General features: G+C 58.9%; 1 protein-coding gene and 1 long non-coding RNA gene across 4 annotated transcripts in view; both read left to right on the plus strand.

Annotated features, from left to right (window-relative positions):
- Positions 1–20,743, plus strand: part of CTDP1 (CTD phosphatase subunit 1) — a 56,881-nt gene extending 36,138 nt beyond the window's left edge. The window contains exons 12-13 of one of the 3 annotated variants that reach the window (XM_045458020.1): positions 8,661–8,821; positions 20,187–20,743. In XM_045458020.1, the coding sequence (XP_045313976.1) occupies positions 8,661–8,821; positions 20,187–20,328 (303 nt within the window). In that variant the 3' untranslated portion in view covers positions 20,329–20,743. Of the gene's footprint in view, positions 1–8,660; positions 8,822–15,955; positions 19,180–20,186 lie in introns of those variants that run through there. The other 2 variants (XM_045458019.1, XM_045458021.1) reach the window with 2 other exon arrangements.
- LOC123587929 lies at positions 9,198–15,894 on the plus strand. Its single transcript, XR_006707617.1, has 2 exons — positions 9,198–10,876; positions 10,994–15,894. It is a non-coding gene; the product is annotated as an uncharacterized LOC123587929 (long non-coding RNA).
- Positions 20,744–21,164: the final 421 nt, after the last annotated feature.

The following is a 21,164-nucleotide window of genomic DNA, read 5'->3' on the forward strand; positions in this document are numbered from 1 at the left end:
TTTCCGCAGTTTTGGTCCCACCGCACTCCAGCCACAGCATCAGAAAGTCAGCGGCAGCCTGATGGCACGTCGCACGCCCCTGTCATTTACCTCCCCCACGTGACCACGAGAGGAGGAAGGGTGGGGAATCTACGAGAGACACGCCGCGTTCAGATAGCTGTTCTCACAGCGTCACCACACTCGTCAGGTCTTACCGTTAGTTTCTGTTAACCTCTCCCTGTGCCTGACTTGTGGACGAGCCGTGTCGTAAATGCACGTGTAGGGTTCAGGCGTCCACGGGGGTTTGCACTGTCCCTGCACGGATGAGGGAGGGACTGCTGTATACGCAAGTCTAGCATGCCCCTTTCTGTTTCCAGTCAAGTCCTCGCCGAATGGTTATACTTTGTGTATCGTGGTTTACACAGCGCTTTCTGCCAAAGCTCGGTGACCTCGCCGTGTGCTGTGGTTCAGACTGACGTGCTGGGCGCGCCCGCCCACGTGTTCGTGCCGTGGCGGCAATTCTGTGTCACGCATAAGACGGCGAGCCTTACTTTCTGGTACGGATGCCATGGTTTTGTGGAACGTGTAGGTTTGTTTCTGATAAGTATGCGCGGTGGGCTCACACCTTTCCTGCCTGTACACAGTGGTCCTTTTCTTGAGAGGAAGTGGGGCCTCGGGCATGGGCGTGCTGGTGTCTGGGGCGTTAAAGGGGGGCCCATCCGAGCTAACCGGAGTGTCCCCGGGAGCCACGTGACCCTGAGAGTCCACGAGATGCGTGCACCCTGGTGTCCATCCATGTGAACGGTCTCACCCATTTTATCGGCGGAGGAGTCACACGATGCTGGGGTGCTGCCGGGTGGTGACCTCAGCCTGAGGCTGCACACCAGCACGTTCCCCCTCTGCTTCGATGCTTCCCTCGGTGTGGGACTCGGGCATCAGGAGCGGCTTCCCACCCCCGATGGCAGGTCTGCCCCATCTGGCAGCAAGTACATATTCTGAATAAAATAGGCACGTTGTCCGTTGGCTTCAAAATGTTGAGATGAAGCAGCTTTATTCCAGAAGCTCCTCAGGACCCCAGCTTTGGGGGCACATGCAGGTGGCTGTGACACGGTTTTAGTTGTGGTCGTGGTTGGTCAGTAATGCACTCGTGTTTTGTCCAAAGCAGGACCCACAGGGTTAATGGAGCTCTGTGTTCTGCCTGTAAGTCCTCACAGGGCGTCGCGTCCCCGCGGGAGTCTGCATCACAGCCTTGGGTTTCCATAGGCGAGCTTTATTCACGTGTGTGTTCGTTTGCTTTTTTTTTTTTTTTTAACATTTATTTATTTTTGGGAGACAGAGACTGAGAATGAGTGGGGGAGGAGCAGAGAGAGAGAGAGAAACAAAGAATCCAAAGCCGGCTCCAGGCTCCCAGCTGTCGGCACAGAGCCTGACGTGGGGCCTGAACCCACAAACCGTAAGATCATGACTTGGGCCAAAGTTGGACGCTTAACCAGCTGAGCCACCCAGGCGCCCCACATGTGTGTTCATTTTAAGCAAACACACAAGGGAAGTGCAGAATGGAGGTCTCACTGTCCGTTCCGAGGCTGATGAGCAGTTTTTATGGTGGGACGTGTGGGCTGTGGCTCCAAAGTAGAAAAGTTCCGTCCTTCAAGTTAAAATGTACAACAACTTATTTTGAAAGTTAAAAGTTCAGTATCCTATTAAAACAAAATTAGTTTAGAGTCAGATAAGTAAACAAAGCGTTCGCCATATGTAATCAAAGGACCAGTCTCTGATGCCCCAGCACACGTCTGAGAAGCACAGGGAACACTGTGTGGGGAGGAAGAACAAACCAGCACTGGCCCCGGTGCTGGCCCAGGTGGGTGAACCCCTGCCTCCCACCCCAGCCTCCCTGGCCCCCTGTGAGGTCTGCAGCTAAGGTCCACAAACAGGAACAGCAGGGCCCTGGGGGCGCCCAGCCAGCTCAGCCGGGAGAGCATGCGGCTCTTGATCTCAGGGTCATGAGTTCGAGTCCCTCGTTAGGCCTAGGACTCACTTAAAAAAAAAAAAAACAAAAGACACAGAATTCCTTAGAGAGAGGGAGGGAAGAAGTTGGTTCATGGAAGTCAGCACCATGCAGCAGGGAAGGCCAAGTGATGCTAGTGGGGTTTTTGGGCATTTTTTTCTCGTGTCCCCGGCTCTGGCCCTCATTTTGGAGGGATGTACGTCTCTCCCCCAGGCTTTGCTCTGGGTCAGCCCCTGTCATGGAGCTGTATTGCCACTCTGGGGTAGGCACCCAAAACACAGAGGGTCTGGGGACAGGAGCCTGTGGCCCAAAGCATATGGAGGCTCCCTTATCTGCCTCTTAGCCCCATGGGTCACCCCAGCTACACCATATTGGGCAACAGCTCAGGGTGCTCTGAGAGAAGTGCCCCCCTAGTCTGTACAGGAGCCTACCCGGGCCCCAGGCTCACCTCCAGGAGCACAGACACAGAACACACCCTGAGAGGCTTGGGAAAGACAGCATCCACGGAAGCTGAGGCGGGACTTTCTGTCTTACCCACTGTGATCAGGCTAAACCTGCTACAGTGCACGCGTGTGTTCCCAGAGGCGGTAAGAGGGTGCAGTATTGGAGCGTCCAGGGCACAGTCTGAGTGAGCAGCAGCAGGCACCCACACAAGCCAGCCCCGACGTCGGGCTCTGGAGACCAGCACCTTAAGGCATCTCAGTGGCCATGCTCCCTGGGGAGAAGGGAGCAGCCTTGGAGCGAATGCAAAACGACGAACGACGGTGGGAAATTCAGAACTGGAAAATACACTCTCTGTACACTTGTCCCCGAAATTGGCAGGAGACAGTGCTGGTAGGAGGAGGAAAGGGCCCACGATCAGGGCTGCAGCTGCCACCTGAGGCAGCGGTCAGAGCCGCGGGCACATCTGGTTGGCATCAGAGCCTCACTCAGCGTGCGTGCGGGCCGTCCGAGTCCCACAGAGGGGGAGGAGATGGGCGCGAGACAGGATTCTTGGAGGAACGGTGCCCGAAAACCTCCAGGCTTTGGTTAAAGGCATAAATTTACTGGTTTCTGATGCTGTAAACTGGCTGGCCCGTCGTCGGATTTCCTGAAAGCGGAGTCCCGTGGTACACCTGTGTCTGCTCCCGGCTCCCTTCTCCCCGGGGCCACGGCAAGCCGCGTGGGAAAGGCCGCGTTTGAGAAGGGCCCCGCCGACCGCGTCTGGAGAGGAAGCCCCAGGCAGGGACGTGAGGGCAGGGCGTGTGGTGGGATTTGGTTTTTGTTGGCCAGAGATTACTCGAGAGTTACTTGAGGCTAGTCCCGGGCGTGGTTGAGCCGAGTCGTGTGAGTCTGATCCGGGGTGTCTGATCCCGGGTGTGTGCGTGCGCTCTGTTAGCGGTAAGTTCTTGCAGAGGTTTAGCTGCTTGTTTTCACGACAGCCTGGGTCTTTTCCTCTGTGTGCAACACTTTGGGCGGCGAGGCTCGCCTTATGAGTGCACAGCCTGGGCAGCCTCATGGTCACCGCTGAGCATGATCAGGCACAGAGGTGGGGCAGGGGCAGAGACACCTCGGTAACTTTTGCCAAGTGACCTTTCTGTTCACACGCTTCCATTTGGAGCAGGTGCTCGCGGACCCCCTAACACAGGTATGAGATTCAGGGATCTCTGTGAGCAAGCAGGCTTCCCAAAGTGTTTCAGCAAAAAAACCACTGTGAGCGAATTCCTCGTGCCTTAACGTGGGGTCCTGTTGCGTTCTAGGAAGCAGCAGCTCTGTAACTAATGTCGTGAGCTTCCCAGGGATCTTGAGATAATTAACAAATACTGAGCTTTAGAAACAACACCTGAGGTTGAAGACAATAACGTGAAGATAGCTTTTTAATACTAGGATAGCGTGGACATACATCCGATTTATTTCTCGTGTCCCAGACTGTCCTGTACACTCCATGAGGTCAGTCTGGGAACAGGCACGCCACACCGAGGCCACGGAGAAGGAGCTGTGGCCGGCGGCCGCGTGCCCGGCTCCCGGGCCGCTGCAGCCCAGAGAACGGCAGGCTTTGTCCAGGCCTGGGCAGGCTGGGGCAGAGCACGTGGGCTTGGGCAGCGCTGCCTCTGTCCCCTTTTCTCTGCATCATCTGCGGGAAAGTAAAGCTTAATGTGTCTAAACACCATTTCAGTTTCATTAAGAGAGAAGGTCGCCTGTTGGAGTGACTGGGAAGCTTGCGCTTGCGGCCGAGCAGAGATGTGCACCCGTGTGGCTGGTACCTCGTCCGGTCATTTAGAGTAGTCCGATCATACGTGTTTCTGCACACGCGTCTCCCTCCATCCGACTCGCGACTATCCCGAGTCACCAGGACGCACGGTTGTCCACCCCTAGTCCCAGCCAGCGCGTACAACACGGTCATTTCCGCGTGGCCCACAGCGGATTGTCCGGGGGTGTCGGGTCCCTGTCTCTGCGAGTTCCGCCCCGGAGCGAGCAGGAGGGGTAGAGGCACGTGCGGGACCCATGCCTGTTTTGCAGGGTCCCCACTCCTGGTGGGCCGGGCCGCCCACCGTTCCAGGCGTCTGTCCTCCCACACCGTCCCCCTCAGCTGCCTTAGGTCTCCTCAGCTCCTCGTGGGCCTGCGTCTTCGGGCGAGTGATGGGAACGGTTTCCAGGGCGTTTGATGTGATGCGTGTGGGCCTTTTGTTTGAGAGACTTCGGTAGTTAATTCACCATAAAGCGAGGTTTTTGTCTTCACACGCTTGCTTTTCAAGTCTTTCTTAAGATTCTGAAATACGTATTCTAGCAACTTTTAAATAGTATTTATAAAGTAAGTGGTTCGTTGCAGATCACTGGTTTTCAAAAAGTGTGTAGTTACCTTTTTATAAGAGAAAGCCCTGGAAAGGTGTCCATTGTTCTGAAGCAGATACGTCTATATGAGTAAAACAGAACGAGGGAGAGCAAGTTGAAGCATAACTTGAGTACGACCAGATTCTGACATGTATCCACAATTTTAGCTTGGCCGTGCAGGATGTTTCTGAACCTTCCAAACACCTGGCAGAGCAGGCACGCGCGTTGGTTGGCCGTCCGCCGCGCTGGAGGAGCGAGGAGACTTCTTTCCGGTCAGCGGCACTGCTGACGCTTTATGGGTCACTTCGCGGCCTCCGAGGCAGTGATGGTACTTTGGTGGGCAGACATAAAATGCCTGATTTTTTAAGTTCCTGTCTTTCTCTTGAAAAGGTATGATGCAGAGTCAAAGGCCTGAAATGTTTTCAGAGGAAAATTTAATACTAACGATTCTAATAGATTCGTGCATCAACACAGAGTACGCACAGCCAACTGAATGTAGCGGCGACGCCTGAACGTAGCTGCTTAGAATTAGCTCTGTGCTTTCTGCCAAATTCCTTTAGCTCAAACCCCGTGGGTCACCTCCAAGGACCTTGCAGTGAATAACCTGTTGATGAAGCTGTTGCTTTGTTTAGTTAGCTGTTGCTACACTGTTTCTGTATTTGATCGAGACCCGACACCTGCAAGTGAGCTCCTTGGGAGTGAGCGACCGACGGATCGCGGGTCTGGGGTTGAAGCTGCTCCATGTCGGAACGTTCCCTCTGTCAGTCACAGGCTTTGTCCCTCGGTGTCCCTGCGGCCTTGCGGTCCGTGCAGAGCAGCTCACGGCCCCGTGGGGGTGCCCGCTGCCTGGGAGGGGAGGCGTGAGCAGCTCCGTCCCCGAACGGGACTGGCGGGGGGGGCAGGAGGGCAGGCCCTTGACCCTTTTTGTAAGGAGAGGCTGCAGTTGTCCGGACTTGCCGGGAGGTTCCTCGGGGCGCCACCCAGTTGTTGGTGGGAAAAATCAAAGTTTTCGTGAGTTAAATACGTCTCACCACTTGCCTTTCCTTGGAAAGGAATATTTTTTCCTGGAATAGGCTGAAAACCTCGTGTTTCTGAATTAATGCATTTTTTAAAAATTTAACATCTAAGTTGCCATTACATCCCTGTAGTTCCAAGTTCACAAAGTCTAAAAGCTGCCTTGAACGCACCGTCAGGGTTCCCACAGACCCCGCTTTCGCCTTGGCTGTGGCCACTGCCAGGTTCCTGCGGCAGGTGGGCTGGCCGTTGGGGAAACGGCGCCCTCACACCCAGTGGCTCTTGTCCTACCCGCCGGCCCATGCTGAGCTGTTGAGACTCGTCCAGGAAAGCACGGCACTCCTCTGCTCTTCCCCAGATGTGTGGGGGCCACACTGAGTGGCTCCGACACTGCCTGGACCCGCACACCCACACCCGTCAGATGCCAGGCACGAGGGGGAGGTCCCGGGTTGTCCCCCGTACTTGTGACCAACCGGCTGCGAATTGGGGTTCCATCATTTGCTAGGGCAGGGACACACTTGCTTACGCTGAGTGGCTTACCGTGTCATAAAGGATGTGACAGGACACAGGGGAACGGCCAGATGAAGAGCCACACGGGGTGAGGTCCCAGCGGGTCCTGAGCGTAGGAGCTTCTGTCCCCGTGGAGTTGGGAGCGGGCCACCCTGCCGGGACGTGGGTGCGTTCGCCAACCCAGGAGCTCCCCGCACCCCGCACTTTGGGGATCTTTGTGGAGGAGGCGTGATGGGTCATGAACTCAGTCTCCAGCCCCCTCCCCTCCCTGAGGACGGGGGTGGGGCTGCAGGCCCCAGGCATCCGCTCTGGCTGGGCTCTGGTGACCAGCCCCATCCAGAGGCCCACCTGCAGTTGCCTCATTAGGAAAAAGGATGATGCTGTCAGCCATCAGGTTGAAGGGGCTTGGGGGCTCTGTCAGGAACCAGGGACAGAGACCAATAAGCATCTCCTCCTGTTGTACCCACTTTAGGCAGCTTTAAAGATCAGAGAAGGGACTCCTGGGGGCTCAGTCAGGTAAGCGTCCGACTCTCCATTTTAGCTCGGGTCATGATCTCACGGTTCATGGTTTCGAGCCCCACGTTGGGCTCTGTGCTGACAGCACGGAGCCTGCTTGGGATCCTCTCTCTCCGTACCTCTCTGTCCTTCCCCTGCGCACGCACTGGAACTCTCTTGCTTTCTCTCTCAATATAAATAAGCAAACTTAAAAAAAAATACTTTCAGATGAATGAAAATAAAAACCAACAAAACATACCAAAGATCAGATAAACTTGTTAAATACTGATCCAGTTCAAGGTCCTAAAAATGTTACTGTGTTGGCTCACAGGATTTTTGACATCACTGCTTTTTCTGAGTAAAGTTTCTACACGTGGACTCTGTTACTCAGGTATTTTGGGGGGTGGGGAAACATCTTCAGCTCTGAGTCAGGGTACTGAGGGCTGAGCGACGCGTAGTGTTAGTATGGTGGTCTCCAAACTCCACTTTGTGCCTTTTTAAATAAGTTGATGTTACCATCTTGTCACAGTCTGGCACTTCTCAGGCGTTCGTCCGGGTGTTCAGGACGTCACAGAGGCGTTGCCTCAGAGCTTCGGAGCCTGGGAGTGGAGTCCAGAAATGTCTGCCTGCCGGGCTCGGCTGCTGTGACCGCGAATGGGTCTGTGAAAGGCTGGCTGTGCTGCCCGTGGGCTGTGCGACCCCCAGCCCACCCGACGGGGGGCCGTACGATTTCTCCATCACATATTAACTTAGAACCAAGAAAAAGAACAGTATCAGCTGCGCCAGGGAAGCATCGCCTTCTGAGAAAACAGTGTTCCAAGAGCGGAATTGGAGGCGGGTGCTCGGAAACCCAGAGGAATCCGCACGACGCGTGACGTGTCTGCTGTGGCCGTGTGCTGTCTCCTTTTCCTTCCCTTCTTCTCTCCTGTCCACCTGATTCTTATCTCATCCGGTGTCTTTGCTGAAAGAGTGGTGGATCTGAGAGGAAGGCACGGAGACCAAGGTCAGACAGGTGGAAAGCAGGACGCAGTCTAGAACCCCATCTTCTGTCTCCAGGCTCCCCCGAATCCGGCGTCACTGCTCCTGCTGCCATTCGACGGCTGTTAGGAGGCAACTTCCATCCCCTCAGCGGGCGTCCCTGGGGGCCCGGCACTCAGGTTGCTGGGCAGCCGACCTCCCCCAGGCTGCAGGGGAGCAGGGAGCGCTGACCCTGGGCCATGGCCGTTAGTTCCCGTCACCCTCACGTGGCACGTCCGTGAAGGTGAAATGTGAGGTCTGTGGGAGAAAAGAAGCGCCCTGGAGCAGGCAGGGGGACAGGCACCCTCTGTTGAGCCTCTGGGGACACAGCTGGGCCCCACTGGCAGCGGCCGCCGTCCCCCTCCCCAGACTCCAGAGTGCCTCCTGGAAAGCAGTCGAGTGCGGCTTCCCGATCATGAGCATTTTAACAGAAGGCTTTGACTCTTCACCACAGCATTCGTTAGCGCACTGGAGAGAGAATCCTGTTAGAGTCTTGCCGCCGAGAAGTGACTGTCGGGCTGTCCGCATGTCCTGCCCCAGGGTCACACTCGGGGTCTTGGGATCCCAGGAGGGGGCCCCCCCTCCCCCCCCCCCCCCCCCCCCGCTAGAGGGACGGCCTGGGCCTTCTCTGCTTTCTTGGCCCACCTCACGTGCCACTTGCAAAGGTCTGGGCTGTCACCCATCTCGGACTCGGCCCGGCACGCACCTAGACTCGCAGCTATGCCCAAGGCCAGCGCACGTGGTCGGGACCAGATGGGGCCGCGCCGCCCTGCCGTGGGCGTCGGGTCGTAGGCGTCGGGTGTGTGCCCTGACTCTCCCCCTTTGCCAGGTGGATGACATCCTAGGAGAGGGCAGTGATGACAGCGACAGCGAGAAGAGGAGGCCGGAGGAGGAGGGGCCGCAGGAGCGGCCACTGCCCCGGGAGCCCCGGGCCACGCTCGAGGCCACAGCATCCAGCGAGAGGAGCACAGCAGACAGCCGGGGGCCCAGGTGAGGCGGTGCGGGTGAGGGCCCGGTGAGGGGGGCAGGTGAGGGCCGGCCCAGGCGAGGTCTGCAGGCGCGATGCGGTAACGTGACAGATTCCTCAGGCTTTAGCATTTCAGAATGTTACGTTTACGGGGACGCGAATTTTTATCACAGTCTTTTTTGTTTCAGTTGCTACTCACGGAGATCTGAGTCTTTCCCCTGTGTAAGTGTAAGCGGTAAGACTCCGTCTGCCTGACCCGGGCAGCCCTGCCACGGAGGGCAGGACGACGCCGTGGCCAGCACGTTTTGACGCAGTTGGTGATTTTTCGCGTGCCCAGCTGTGTTATGGCGCGGGTGACCTGACCGTGCCTGCTGGTGGTGGCTCAGTGTCCACGTGACTGCATCTTGTCCCGGACCAAACAGCGCGCGAGGATTCTACGTCTTTTCTGAAGCATCTTTCTGTCTCGCTTGGATTTGATCGTCACATCATGTTCTCTTGGCTCAGTTTCCTTCCTTTTTGCCTTTTTCTAAGTATTCTCCCCACCGCGGCTCAATTCGGTCTGCCCGGAGCCAGAACCGCTGTCCCGAGTGTCCCGAGCCTCCCCTTCGGGCCCTACTGCCCGCTGGGGACTGTCGTCTCCGCCTCCGGAGAGGCCTTCACCGATCCCCGGCTCCAACATCTTGTTTCTTTGCTCTCTTACTTTGGCGGACTAGATGCATCTTCCAGGAGCTTCGTGGACCAGGGTGCGCGGAGGCAAACGAATTTGGCACATCAGGAGATGCCTTCCTCGCTCTGCCCACACTTGCTTGACCGCGGGGCGGGCGCTCCGTAGCCCGGGGAGGGAGACGGCTTTGCTCCGGGTCTGTCTGCGTGTGGCGTTGGCGGGGCACCTGCTGCTGTGCGAGCCTCTCTCCCCTGCTGACGGGCATCTCCGTCCCGCCCCTCGTGTGCGGGAGTGTTGGGCACCACCTGTGCGAGCAGACGGCTGCTCGTGCCAGGCCGGGGGTTCCTCGCAGGGCCTGACCCTGCCGTCGTGAGAAGCGAGTAGAAACGCGTCCCAGGTATCAGGTTTAAGAACCGCGTCTGGAGCCTCCTCTGAGCCGTGCGACCGTGGGCGAGTCCTTGAACCTCCCCGCGTCTTCATTTTCCCCTTTGAAATGGGGGCGTCGGCAGGCCGGCACAGCCTGTGCACGTAGCTGCACGTAACGGCCCCCCTCCCTTGCTTGCGTGGGGGCTCTTTTCTTTATAAGCCACCTGGTCTGACCCGAAGACGTTCGGTAGGTAAGTGCTTTTGAAGAGAGTTTGGTGTACTGGAGCCAGTCCACGTAGAAGACAGGGTCGGGCCAGAAATTCTAGCAGCACACGGAGGGGACGTAGAGATTCGTTGTCCGTGTGTCGGAATTTTATTCGGAGAAGGTCCGTGCGTCCGCAGCTGTGCTACGGGGCCGCCCTGCTGGTCCCACGGCAGACCTTTCCAGCCACGTTGAAGTGCTGTCCGGTCGTCTTAGGACGCAACTTTGATGAGAAGCACGATGCTTGTGCTGAGCTGTGTCGCCTTCTCCATGCAGAGGTCCCGCTGGGGTTTCCGAGGAGCCCACCTCCCGCCCACTCTGAGGACCTCTGTGGTGGTGCCGGCTGATGCCAAGGGTGGTGATGGCTTCTCGGGGATGGGGAGCGCGCTCTGGTTGAGCTTGTTTTCTCTGTCACGTAGGAAATAAATTCAGAGCAGATTTCACAAAGACCCAGAAAGGCCTGGCTGGAGCCCGCAGGAAGGAGCCTGTGCTCGAGGGGCAGTGGACGCAGGCGCTGGGCAGGCTGATAGTGCCCATCTGCTCGGGTGTGCCCAGAAACAAGAGGCACCGGGGCTTGCTGGAAAGAGCCTTTGCTTTGATGTGGTTTGGGGGCTGGCCGTCTGGACGGGACCGCGGAGCAGCGTGGTTCTGGTCCCGAGGGGCTGGGTGTCCTGTGTCTCGGCGGTCAGCCCTGTGCAGGCAGAGGAAGCCCGGCGTCCGGCCCGTCCTGTGGACAGCGTCCACGCAGGAGGTGCCGACATGGCCACAGGAGCTTGAGGTCCTCGGGTGTGTGGTGGTGGGTGCCGCGGGCTGAGCCCCCAGTGGGCGCCAGGCGTCCTGGGAGCCCGGCCCCTGAGCGTCCGGAGAGCTGGGGAGGAAGTCCGAGCCTCTCGCTTCCCACAGCGCTTTCTTCCACCTGCCACCCGGACGGCAGCCGCTCCTCCCCAGAGAGCTGTCGGCCGCCCCCGGCCCGTCCCTGATGCTTTGGAACTCGGACGTGTGGCTGTCGGAAAAGCTTCAGTGTTTCCAGACGTGCCTCACGGCTCTGACCCTTCACTGGGGTCGGACGGACGGGGCGCACGGTGGGTCCCAGTCAGCTGCCGCGGGGGACTCGGGCGTGGGGCCCTCGTTTCTTTCTTGGCCAGGGGAGTTGGCGAGTGTGGTTTTCTGGCTGTATGTTACTCTCGTGTAATGGTACCAGAGGTGGGGTGAAGTTTGCTTAAGTTTTTACGCGGTGGTATTTTTATTTGAAGTTAAACGTTTTGGGGTTTTTTGTGTTGTGTTTTGCACGTGGGAGGCCTTGTTTCATGATTTCCCCGCGTGTGATGACAGCGATGCAGGTCTGGCTCCCACGGGAAGGTCTGCTCGGCATCGCCTCCTGCGGGTTCCACGAGGCCAAGTGGCTCCACGGATCTTCTTGTCCCTTGAACCTGAAAGCCAGTTTTGCTGGAAGGAGAAGGGTGGCAGTTTTTACTTGTCTACCAAGAAATGATTCATTGTTTTTAGACCAGCGACATCGGGTGCCGTTTTATTCACAGTGCTCGTGGGGTACGCTCGCTCCTTGAGGTCAGTCTCTAAGATGAAAAAGTCAAGTATGTGTTTGAAAAGCATTTGCTCAAATGAGTTACCTTCAAATCGTTTGCGACACCGTTCAGATGCATCATTGTCCCCACCACTTGGTGAGGCGGCTGGCACGGACACGGTGGCCCAGGTCTCCCACTGGGACCCTCTGCGGCGCTCTGTGCTCGCGTTCGGCAGAGGCGACTTAGAACTTGATGTAAGACTCTGCTTCCATCGCTTCTAGAGTTAGCAGACACGCGAAAAGGACAGTATTTCTGCCAAACCAATTATTAATCCGTTCACGGCCAAAGAACATAGCATAACGTGGTTGGTAACTCTCACGTCACAGAAATCCACGGCTGACGGCTAATCGCTGACACACGTCCCAGGCTCACACCGCCCAGTCCCGCTGGCTCTCTCCCCCTTTCCAGCCTGCGCTGCAGACGTACGGACAGCTGGGGGGGCTCTCCCACAGTCTGTGCAGGTCTCGTCCTTCCAGAAGGTTCCCCCAGTCTCACTGCAGTGTCGGGACAGACGGCACTAAAATGCTCTGGGGCACTGGCACACGTGAAAGGTGCTTGTGGTGTCGGTGGACCCGGGCGGGGTCCCCTTCAGCCCCAGGCAGGCGTGTGGCCGGGACAGAAGTCTGGGGCGTTGCTGACCCGAGGACGTCCTGTCCTGTGGCAGCTGGTGGGGCATCTCCCCCGTGTGGCCAGCGGTGGCTCTGGCACCTGAGGTGTAATTTAGGGTGTGCACCCCCTCTGTTCCCTGCAGTTGGGTCGTGGCCCTGCCCCCTGACCTCACTCTGGGAGCCACCTCCTCTGTGTCTCGTCCGTGGTTTTGTCTCCTGCTGTTTCACATGAAGCCGGAGTGAACACCACGTGTGCTGGTCGTGCTTGTGTGTGGGTGTGCTCCTCACGTGCGTTTCTAGGCCGGCACTTGGTGGCCTCGTGCCTCCGTGGAAGGCCGAATGGTTTTCCATGAGAGCAGGTGATGACGCTCATTTTCTGTGGCACAGTGTTTGGTGGCAGCTAATGGCCAACACGACAGGTGAATGTTGGTGTTGCCGTGGCTTCATTTTAACGTGCTTTTCTCTTCTAACGGGCTGTGCCCTGGGCCTCAGACGGAGGAAAATGAGCTCGCCGGTCACCAGGCCGCAGCAGCTGCCCTGGCCAGAGAGGCGGGACCCGGCCGCTTCCACTCAAGGGAAGACGCCCAGGAGCCCGATGTCCGAGCTCACAGAGCGACTCCCGACGGCCATCCCAGGCGAGCTCCAGGCCGGAGGAGCCGTGCAGGAGGACGAGAGCTAGTACACGGACAGCGCTGAGAAGGGCAGCGAGGAAGAAAATGTGCTCCGGGGGTCCATCCGAACCACGGAAGAGAGAACGAGCAGGGGAGCGCGCGCTCAGAGACGCGGGGCCCCGGTTAGCGTGCCGACCTTCCACAGCGAGAGCCGTCGGAGCGCGGAGGGGAGGGGCAGGGGCAGAAAACCTCCCAGATCAGGTAGAAGACGTTCTAACACGTCCCGAAATCTTGACGGACCCCAAGCAGGCTCAGCACAGAGAGCCACACCCAGACGCATCGCGGTGGAAGCGCGCGAGGCGGACAAGGGCGCTGCGGGCCCGGCAGCCGCTTCTCATCAGACACCGCCCAGGCCCCAGGCCCCAGGGCGGCACGCTGCCACACGGGAGAGAAGGCCGTCAGCCAGGCGGAGCTGTGGCGCAAACGAAGCTCGAAGCTCGGAGAAGACGTCCCGGCCGAGAACTGAGAGAACTCGCTGCCCTCGCGGGAAACCCCGAAGGGAGCTCCTCGGTCACGGAGCCGATGACCCGGACAGAGCTGAGAACCCACGTCCACGCGCACAGCAGCGAGCCCCGTGGGGGTGAGCGGGCGATCGGCAGGCAGGAAGAATTCCGAGTTCTCTCCTTTTTTCACCGAGTGGAGAGAAAAAGCAGTTGCGTGAGGCAGCGTGGACGCAACCGTCGGGCCCGTGGAGTGGAGAAGCGCGATGCTTGCCGGCGCCCACGCCGAGGCCGTGGGTACGAGAGGCTTCGGGAGACGTGGCGAGCGGGCGGGCCAGCGGGACGTGCTGTGAGCCTCTCCCCTCAGCCGCTCCGCAGGACGCAAAGGGACAGAAGGTAGCGACCGTGGCCGCGTGCGGCACGCGTAGGTGGACCGTGCGTGACAGGAGGAGCGCAGGAAGGAAGCATGGGTTCTGAGCCGGGCGGCGAGTCTGCACCGGCGTGCGACCAGGGAAACCGCTGTTGGTTGTGAGGGCGTGACGCGGGGTCTGGGCGGGGAAGGAAGTCCGAGGGGACAGCCCCCGTCCTGGGGCGTCACGTGGGGTGTGCTGGTTTCGTGCGGAGGAGGCAGGAAGGAAGGAGCAGGATCAGAAGTGCACGAGGGCCGGGGTGAACGTGCGCGTAACCAGCACGAGTGGGTCGCGTGACCCGTGACCCGAGAACAGATGGTGACCCGTTTGTCGGTCACGGGGAGGACTCCTTCCTCAGGGCCCTGCACAGTGTGGGGTCACAGTGAGCGCCCGTGAGCCCACCCGTCTGCCGACAGCGGTGCCCGTGAGGCTGCACGAGGACGTGAGGACGTGGACGGGGAGGTGACAAAGAGGGGCACCGGCGGCCGTCCTGCCCTTCCCTGCGAGGTGTTAGAAGTCGTCTCGTTACGTGTAACTTCACGTCAGTCGTCAGGCTTTCCAAAACCAGTCGCAGCAAAGGGGATCCAGACGCTTGTGTTTTGGGGACCGTCCCTCCCCCGCCCTGACACCTGCGTGTTGACTGCCGACCACGGGTCCCCGAAGGCACGCGTGCTGAAGCCGCTGCCTGCGTGGGCCGTCCCACGAGGGCGCTTGTCGGAAAGCGGGGGCTCCCGTAGGTCTCGAGACGCTTGTGGAAATTCACCTCGGACTGGCGTTCGGTGACAGGAGCCTGCCTGTCCATCGGGAAAGCGGCACGGCCTTCCTGCCGCCCGTCGGGCTGGGGCGCCCGGAGCCCCGAGCCCACCTCTTGTCCACCCGCGTTTGGGGAGCGTGCTCCATGCAGGATTGTGGCAAAACCACCGAATCAAGTCAAGTATTCTGTTTTTTAACCTTGCCCGTCTGTCAGAGTGAGAGGCCTCGATTTTGTTCCGGGCCCTTCCGTGTCCTGGTCGCACAGAGCAGGGCTTCTTGTGCTCATCCGTGTCCAGGACTCACTGAGGACACGCTTCATGCCCCAGCCGCCGCTCCCGTCATCTACTCGATAAGCCTGGTTGCCGGGTAACCGGGTTACTCCGGGTTATGTACTCACTCGCACTCGCTAAGCCTGGCTTCCCTGAGCGAGACACCCGTCCTGCCCAGGATAGGTGAGTCCTGCTGCCGGGCCGGGTGGAGCCAGCACCCTGGGGGCCGCCGCCGCTGTGACGGCACGAAGCGCACGTTGGGGGTTGGCTGCCCCCCCCCCCCCCCGCGGCCCAGGCAAGGCCCGAGCCCGTGGGTCAGGTGACCTGGTTGCCTGTGTCCCCACTCACGACGAGGAGCGGGTTCCCTGCAGTTGTGCCTGAGGCGCCGGCCGCTGCTGGCGTCCGTCCTCATAGGTGAGCAGGCGCCCACTGTGCCCACTGGTGCCCACGCTTGCTTCGCGCCGTGCACGTGTTCTGTCCGCCTTGCGCGTCGCCGTTCCGCAGGATGCAGACCGGGCTGTCCCGCACCTGCACACACAGGAGAAGGGCTTGTTAGTCGAGACGGTGACTTCGCCGCGTGCAGCCCTGTGGCTTTTTTTCTGCCGGGAAACCAAGCGGGTTTAACCGGTGAGCTGAAAAGTACATGCCCTGTGGGCGCCGTTTGGGGGTCCTTGGTCAGATGCCGGCGTGTGTTTGCCACGGTCCCTGAGACATCCACGTCCGTAACTCGGCGCGCTCGGGGCGCCAGTGAAAGTGTGTGCTCGGAAGCTGCAGCGTCCGGGAGGAAGTTTGTTCCTGTTCGTGCTATTTCCCGCCTTGAGCGTGGGAGGGTTTTTTCCACCCTGAACATGAGAGGGTTTCCAGCTCTCCGTTTTCTCCACGTTAAATCTGTTCGCATTTCTCCGCGGAACCGCACACGTGGCTGTAAAAACAACATAAACGTGTGCTGTGCTGAGGGGAGACGAAGCTTTGATCGTTCACAGGCGTTTGTTAGCTGTGACCTGCAGGCCTGAGATGCTTTTTAATTACTAAAATCTAATCGTGTATAAAAATTTATTCTCCGAATGTTACTTAACCAGGAGTAAGGGTTTTCTCCCTTCTCAGTCCGTCTCACGTTCTGCTTTGTCACAGGAAGGGTGAGACCAGCCTTAGCACACCGCACTGCCACCTGGGCACTGACCGTCTTTCCCTGGTCTTGAGCCACGCACTGGGCTCCGTGGGAACGCCCCGCACGACCACCCGAGTGGGGCTCGCCTGTGTTCTCTCGCTCCCTCTGTTAATTCCCTGCAAGACGACCCTGTTGCGGGAGAGTCCTTCATCTGTAGGGTGGGCGCACCGTGTCTCTGACGTACGCGGCACCTGCGTGGGGTCGTGTGTGGTCCAGCCCCGCAGGAATGTGGCTGTGCGGTCTCCTCGGCCACCGATGGGAGCGACAACACCCACCTCACGGATTTGGTGGAAAACAGGGCTCGTGTCACCCCATGCCAACACTCCGCCTCATCGGGAGGTGTCTGAGCACGAGGACGTTGCCGCAGTGAGCCTGTCCAGGTGTGGGCCGCTTCTGTCCCAGACGCTCTCCAAGTGCAGGTCAGACGTTTCCACAAAAGATGTTACCACACGACATCGTCGTTGTAAGGTGGCTGTTCTGACGGCTAACTCCTGTCCTGCCCTGGTGCTGCTCTTGGGTGTGGGGGGGGTCCCTCCTCTCCCCTCAGGCCCTGCCTGCAGGTGCTCCCCGCCTCCGCCTGGGGAGCCGAGCTTCTTCACGGTTCCGGGTCCCCCCTCCACAGGGGGTCCGGCTGCTTCCTGGGCCTGGGGGCCTTCGTCCCCGCGGGCAGCAGCTGTCTCCTCTCTGTTTTTGCTTTTTGCGTCAAGCTGTCAAAGGGACAAAAGGGAACTTGGCTGCAGGCCCAGCTCTGGGCCAAGAGCAGACCATTTGCATCAGGAGGCACGGGAGATGGCTCGCGCTCGTGGCTTGGGAAACCTTGCGGCGCGGGCCACAGAGCTGCTCTGCCAGTGCTCACGGTCAGGTTGGGTGACGCGTCATCGTGCCGGGGGAGCTGCCGCTGGTGAGCGCACCCTGGTGGGACACAGACTTCACCCCCCACGCCTCCTCTCACACTGCAGGCCTGGGGCCCAGCTGGGTGCCCGGGGGATGGGGCGCAGCCAGCGCTCTTCTGAGTTTCCTTAAGTAAGTGCGCTCAGAATCACTGCTGCTTTGGATAAACCTCCACCGTTCACCAGCAGCCGGGACGGGCGTTCCTATGCTGCAGGTCTGGGGGCCTGGGGAGCGCGGGCCGCACGCGCATGGTGACCGCCTGGTGCATCCCTGTGAGGCCTCGGGGCCCACCCACTCTTTTCCCCAAGCAGGGCTCATGGACGTTATTTCTGTTGGTGGTGTTCACAGTAGTATGGACAGTGGACACCCCTTTTTATGGGAATTAGATGGCCACCTGACATTTTTACGGGCAGTGGTCTGTTTCATCTACGCCTACGTGTCATTTCTAAACGTGTCTCTGTTTTTGTCACCATTCAGCAAAAGGACAGCCATTCCAGAGGCTTCAGGGTAATTGTGCTTAAAATAGCTTTTGTTTCAGGACATCTTACAGATCCAAAATTAACCCTTTGCTGAGCTGTCTGTCTCCTCAGGCTCATGTCTGCCCTGGTTTGGGCCCAACCAGAGCTTCTGGCCATACAGATGGGCGCCCGGCGCCGGCCACACAGCCCGCGTGCTGCAGCCATGGACGCCGTCCTTGCTCCTTGGGGCTCCGGCCTCTCGTGTTCACTTTTCCAGCCTGAGCAGGCCCACCGATCACCTCAGTTACAGGCCCTGGTGTCTTTCTCGGGTCTTCTGTCCATTTTGAGTTTATTGGGTCAGTTGTGTTCTGATTTGGGAGCGTTTCTCTCCATCAGGTTACTTCCTGTGTTACCAGTTTGAAAGCGGGTTGTTTCGTAGGTCTTCGGTCACACGTGGCCTCATCCCGCAGATCTTTTCCTGACCCCGTGTGTGTGGCTCTGCTTGTGGTCTCTTCCGCCCAAACGAAGACTTTCTCATCTCTACATCGTTTGGGGGGTTTCTTGTCTTCCTTCAAACTGCAGGTTTCCCTGAACATAGGCGTGTATATACATACGGATTTCTGTGTACGTTTCTTCAAGTTTCCTTTTGACTAAATGGTGCTGCCACAGGTGTCCAGATGCAGACTTCATCTCAACCCTGCCTCAGAAATGAACTCAGAGGCCGACTCACAACAGATTGTGAAGAAAACCTAAGTATTTGTGACCTCGGGTTACGTGGTCAGTTGTGTACTGATAGTCCAAAGACTTGTCACCATTCGGAGTGTGAGAGACACAAATCTGTGCGGCACACGCCTGAGAAATAGTTGCTGTCCGCGCTACGTAAAGAGCTCTCAGGACTGAACGCTCCGACAAACCAGCTCGTAAAACGGGGCAGGAGGTGGTCCACACCCTTCGCCCCCAGAGAGAGCTGGGGGGCGTGAGCCGCTGCACGTGGGGCCCCCAAACAGCCCCTTCTTCCGTGCGAATGGGAGCCGGGCGTGAGGTCCGCGGGCGGGACCCCCTCAGCAGGCGTGGCCGCGGGCCCACCACGCGCCCGGCATCGCCCCCGGGAAGGGCACCTTGTGGCTCCTGTGCCCGAGTACGTCCTGGTGCTGCCGGGCGTCCCACGCTCCGCCAACACCGTAACGGCCCGGAGCGGAAAACAGCAGCCACGCACGCGCGTCCCAAGAACTGCAGCGGGCCAAGAGCCTTGAGGCCACGCCGCCCTCCAGGGGGCCAAGGGCAAAGGAGGCCTACGGCCTAGTGTTCGGGGTAATTTCCCTGAAGCATCCATCCCTGTGCTCAGAAACCCTTTACACCGGTTTTGCTTGTATGTTTTCCAGAGATCTCCTAAGGGAGCAACCTTAGATCTTAACGGTCAGATGCTGATAAGAGAAACCCACTTTGCACTTCAGTGTTGAGCCCCGCTTGTTTTCTGCAACAGCGTAAACGTTTGTTTCCTTAGAAAATATTCAGCCGATGGGAAAATAATAGTCGTTTAAACTTTGGACTGAACGGGTGGCACTGACAAAGTGCTCTGGTGGGTCGGGCGAGGGCACTGCCGCCCTGGCGGTCACGCACGCGGTAGAGCCTGGGGCGCGAGGGACAGCCCAGGGGGCTGCTCTTTCTGGGTGTCCTTGCCGGCCTCCCGGCAGGCTCCCGGCGCCTTATCTGCCGCAGGCACGTCCTCTTCTTAGGTGGGACGGTGACCGATCAGCAACGTGTCTTTTGCTGGTCCCATCTGGTTTTGCTGGCGGTATTTCTCTTAAATAAATTGTACGCCTTTCCTTCCACCAGCACCGTGGTCTCCGATTTCCTGTACGCGTGTGGTTCTCTACGTTGTATGTGTGCTGCATGTGCATATACACGTGTGTGTGTGTGTGTGCGCGCGCGCCAGAAAATCTTCAGGGCCTGCCTGTGTCCCCACCATCACAGCACAAGAGACAGGGGGGCTGACTCACAAGGCCCAGGTGCCCCTGTGTGAGGGGAGACCCAGGGCGGGCGCGTGGTCAGGCTGGTTTTCCTCGGCTTGGGGACACCGCTCGGGGCCAGCGGGCACCTCCTGGGGGAGTGTTGTGCTCGCTGCGGGCCCCGTGCTGCGGAAATCTCGCGGGCACAGTCCGGTCCGAGTCCGCCAACTCTGTCCTGAGGACGGAGGCAGCCGCCACCATCGTGGTGTCATTGGTCATCAGGGTATTTCCCCTTAAGCCGCCTAAGGAAAGTGGAGTTTTCAGGCCGGACCGGGTGACGGCCCCATCTGGTCCCCTGGGATGTGCCTTGGCTTTTGTGTCTGCAGAATGGCATTAGTAGTTCCCACGGTCGACTCAGCCTCTCCAGTCGTGCTTTGCACATCTGTTCCCGTCTGGTTCTCCTCGGAGCCAATCAGAGGTGACAGTGTCTGGAGCTCTGGGGAGAAGGCATTTGCGAGGGCTCCCTGGGGGAGGGCAGGGGGCGGACACGGACAGCAGGGGCACGCCCTCCAACCCTCTCACCGGTCCGCACTCCTGTCCCCACGAGCCGTACGGTTACGGGCGCTCTGTCACCTCCTCCGTGACTCCGTGACTGTCGCTGCCGGGCCACCTCTGGATGCGGGGGCCTGGAGGCATGGGAACGGACAGAGCTGGCCCCGCGCGGTTTTGACCCCCAGCTCCAGCTCCTCCTCGCACTGAAACTATGACAGCGCTGTTGCATCGACGGCCCCACGGGACAGCGCCGCGCTGCGAGGGTGCGTCCCGAGGTGCGTGGGTGTCCCGGTGTGCGTGTGCCTGCCCCTGCGAGCGTGTCACGGCATGCACCTGTCTTGCAGGGGCCACAAGCGGAAGCTGCCCGAGGAGGACACCGGCAGCGCGTCCAGCGGGGAGTCCAGCGGGGAGGACGAGGAGGGCAGCAGCTCGGAGGCGGACGAGATGGCCGCGGCACTGGAGGCAGAGCTCAACGACCTCATGTGACCTGCGGGGCGCTCAGCAGACACACGCGTCTTGCCCCGGCCCCTGATGGCTCCCGGCCGTGCGGGCCCTCGGATGGGGTCTCCTTTTCTCCAGAAAGACGTGTATATTTGCAGAGCTCCACTTACAGAAACACATAATTTTGCAGAAATAGGTGTTTTTAGAGGTTTTACTATGGAAAGTCTACTTTTCTAAGGGACAGCGTCCCGGGAGGCCGTGTGCCAAAGATGTTGCCACGCCCCTCGCAGCCTCTTGCGGGACGGGCGGGCAGGACTCGGGGCGGCGGGGGCGGGTCTGGGCCAGCGCACGGGGCCTTCCTCCTCCGGGACACGGGTGTAAAGTTTTTGTATATCTATTTCGCATTTGACCCACTGAGCAGATTTCTCTTTCATTTAATAAAACTCCTTTTTATAAGCTCGTTCTTGGTGCGATGCCCACCCCGCCGCCTGTAGGGCAGAGGACACTGCGTGTCGGGTCGCTCCGGGTATCTGGTCAGGCCTTGGAAGTCTGCACAGGAAAACAGACCACCTAACCTACCCTTCTAGGCCATTCCGTGGCTGCTAGTCAGGAGTTTCTGCCATTTAGGAGTTTTTCAAAAGCTTGTACCAAAGCATTAACAATGTAAAGGATCGTTGTTATTTGTAGTTGCTAAGCTTCATGAGGCTCGGATCTAAGCCCAGAAAACAAGGCAGCTCTGATCCTGGCTGACAAGCTGGAGAACAGGGTTCATCGTAGGATGTGCCCCCGCCCCCTTTCCCTGACAGCTTGATTGTGCATCATCCCTGTCCCTTGGGTCACGGGGTCTGACCCACCGGCCCTGAGTTCATGCAGCTGTAGGA

This window comes from Leopardus geoffroyi, chromosome D3 (assembly GCF_018350155.1).
Source record: "Leopardus geoffroyi isolate Oge1 chromosome D3, O.geoffroyi_Oge1_pat1.0, whole genome shotgun sequence".
NCBI lineage: Eukaryota > Metazoa > Chordata > Mammalia > Carnivora > Felidae > Leopardus > Leopardus geoffroyi.